The sequence below is a fragment of the Oncorhynchus gorbuscha genome, unplaced genomic scaffold, assembly GCF_021184085.1.
Source record: "Oncorhynchus gorbuscha isolate QuinsamMale2020 ecotype Even-year unplaced genomic scaffold, OgorEven_v1.0 Un_scaffold_3040, whole genome shotgun sequence".
NCBI classification, from domain to species: domain Eukaryota; kingdom Metazoa; phylum Chordata; class Actinopteri; order Salmoniformes; family Salmonidae; genus Oncorhynchus; species Oncorhynchus gorbuscha.
Window position 1 is genome coordinate 55,189 of NW_025747397.1, and position 3,214 is coordinate 58,402.

Consider the following 3,214-nt stretch of genomic DNA (forward strand, 5'->3'; position numbering starts at 1 on the left):
CTGCAGATGGATGTGTGTCCAGACTACAGATGGAGGTGTCACCAGACTGCAGATGGAAGTGTGTCCCGACTGCAGATGGAGGTGTCACCAGACTGCAGATGGAGGTGTCACCAGACTGCAGATGGAGGTGTGTCCAGACTACAGATGGAGGTGTCACCAGACTGCAGATGGAAGTGTGTCCCGACTGCAGATGGAGGTGTCACCAGACTGCAGATGGATGTGTGTCCAGACTGCAGATGGATGTGTGTCCAGACTGCAGATGGAGGTGTCACCAGACTGCAGATGGAGGTGTCACCAGACTGCAGATGGAGTGTGTCCAGACTGCAGATGGAGGTGTGTCCAGACTGCAGATGGATGTGTGTCCAGACTGCAGATGGATGTGTGACCAGACTGCAGATGGATGTGTGTCCAGACTGCAGATGGAGGTGTGACCAGACTGCAGATGGATGTGTGTCCAGACTGCAGATGGATGTGTGACCAGACTGCAGATGGATGTGTCCCGACTGCAGATGGAGGTGTGACCAGACTGCAGATGGATGTGTGTCCAGACTGCAGATGGATGTGTGTCCAGACTGCATATGGATGTGTGTCCAGACTCAAGGGGGTGTGACCAGACTGCAGATGGAGGTGTGTCCAGACTGCAGATGGAGGTGTGTCCAGACTCAAGGGGGTGTGTACAGACTGCAGATGGAGGTGTGACCAGACTCATGGGGGTGTGTCCAGACTGCAGATGGAGGTGTGTCCAGACTACAGATGGAGGTGTGTCCAGACTAGAGATGGGGGTGTGTCCAGACTACAGATGGGGGTGTGTCCAGACTACAGATGGGAGTGTGTCCAGGCTCATGTGTTGACGGTGTTGGCTGCAGTCAGGAGAGCTGCAAACTGAGAATCTGGTCTCTGCATCAGGACCTCTGGACTGTCACACTCAACCACCTGCCAGGTGGACACAGAACACACAGAACACACACACACAGAACACACACACACACACACACAGAACACACGCACACACACAGAACACACACACACACACACACAGAACACACGCACACACACAGAACACACACACACAGAACACACAAACACAGAACACACAGAACACACACACACAGAACACACACACAGAACACACGCACACAGAACACACAGAACACACACACACAGAACACACAGAACACACACACACACAGAACTCACACACCACACAGAACACACAGAACAAACACAACACACAGAACAAACACACACACACAGAACACACAGAACAAACACAACACACAGAACAAACACACACACACAGAACACACACACACACACACACAGAACACACAAAACACACAGAACACACACACAGAACACACACACAGAACACACAGAACAAACACAACACACAGAACACACAAAACACACAGAACACACAGAACACACAGACAGACACAGACACATACACAACACACAGAACACACAAACACACAGAACACACAGAACACACACAGAACACAGACACAGAACACAGACAGAACACACACACAGAACAACACACACAACACACAGAACACACAGAACACAGTACACACAGAACACACACACACACACAGAGAACACACACACAGAACACACACACAGAACACACACACACACAGAACACACACAGACACACATAGAACACACACACACACACACATATCTCAGTTCATTTATACATCAGTCTATCTCCTCTCAGTCTATCAATATTCACCAATGTTTAGTTTGTTTTGAAACCTTTTAAAAACCAATATGAAGCCAATACATGAAAGTTTCTCTGAAAAGCGAAAAACAGGAGAGCCTTAAGGTTTTATTCTCTTAGTTGGAGTCAGCTTGAACCTGTGTGTGTGTGTGTGTGTGTGTGTGTGTGTGTGTGTGTGTGTGTGTGTGTGTGTGTGTGTGTGTGTGTGTGTGTGTGTGTGTGTGTGTGTGTGTGTGTGTGTGTGTGTGTGTGTGTGTGTGTGTGTGTGTGTGTGTGTGTGTGTGTGTGTGTGTGTGTGTGTGTGTGTAGCCTACCCTTCCGGCGTCCCATGACCAGTATACGATCTGACTCCAGGACAGTGTTAATGCGGTGAGCGATAGTCAGCATGGTACAGTCCTGGAACGCGTCTCTGATGGTGTGCTGGATCAGAGTCCGTCTCTGAGTCGATCGGCCGTCGCCTCGTCCAACAAGATGATCTGAGAAAGAGAGACCAGGCTAACGTGTCATTCAGGTTACTAGGATACCAGCTGTGTACCAGGCTAACGTGTCATTCAGGTTACTAGGATACCAGCTATGTACCAGGGTAACGTGTCATTCAGGTTACTAGGATACCAGCTGTGTACCAGGCTAACGTTTCATTCAGGTTACTAGGATACCAGCCGTGTACCAGGCTAACGTGTCATTCAGGTTACTAGGATACCAGCTGTGTACCAGGCTAACGTGTCATTCAGGTTACTAGGATACCAGCCGTGTACCAGGCTAACGTGTCATTCAGGTTACTAGGATACCAGCCGTGTACCAGGCTAACGTGTCATTGTTCATTCAGGTTCATTCAGGTTACTAGGATACCAGCCGTGTACCAGGCTAACGTGTCATTCAGGTTACTAGGATACCAGCCGTGTACCAGGCTAACGTGTCATTCAGGTTACTAGGATACCAGCCGTGTACCAGGCTAACGTGTCATTCAGGTTACTAGGATACCAGCTGTGTACCAGGCTAACGTGTCATTCAGGTTACTAGGATACCAGCTGTGTACCAGGCTAATGTGTCATTCAGGTTACTAGGATACCAGCTGTGTAGTCTCACAACGCCATCCTTCCAGTCTGGTAAACTTGAAATCGAGGCTAGGTACCTATGTAACATTGGTAGTAAATACCTGGTCATTTCTGTACCCGTAAAATCCATTTTCCTGGGATACAGTACGGCTAGCTGTATGTGCATTGTATGTTGCTGTAAAAGGAGATCTTTCTGTGAGCTGACCTTCGAGTTTGAGCAGTGCTCTGGCCATACACATCAGCTGTCTCTCTCCTACAGAGAAGTTCTCCCCGTTCTCCACGACCTCCGACTGCAGCTTCAGGGAGACTGAGATCTGAGACACGCAGAGGAACGTGCCGTTGTTGGTATCATCATGAACGTCATCATCATCATCATCATCATCATCATCATCATCATCATCATCATCATCATCATCATCATCATCATCATCAT

At 48.7% G+C, this 3,214-nt stretch overlaps 1 protein-coding gene across 1 annotated transcript; it reads right to left on the reverse strand.

Annotated features, from left to right (window-relative positions):
- Window positions 1-313: 313 nt before the first annotated feature.
- LOC124027251 (ATP-binding cassette sub-family C member 12-like) lies at window positions 314-3,095 on the reverse strand (the record flags this gene model as incomplete). Its single annotated transcript, XM_046339713.1, has 3 exons — window positions 314-933; window positions 2,041-2,202; window positions 2,987-3,095. Coding segments are annotated over 3 exons (279 nt in total), but the record flags the coding sequence as incomplete, so codon positions are not given.
- Window positions 3,096-3,214: the final 119 nt, after the last annotated feature.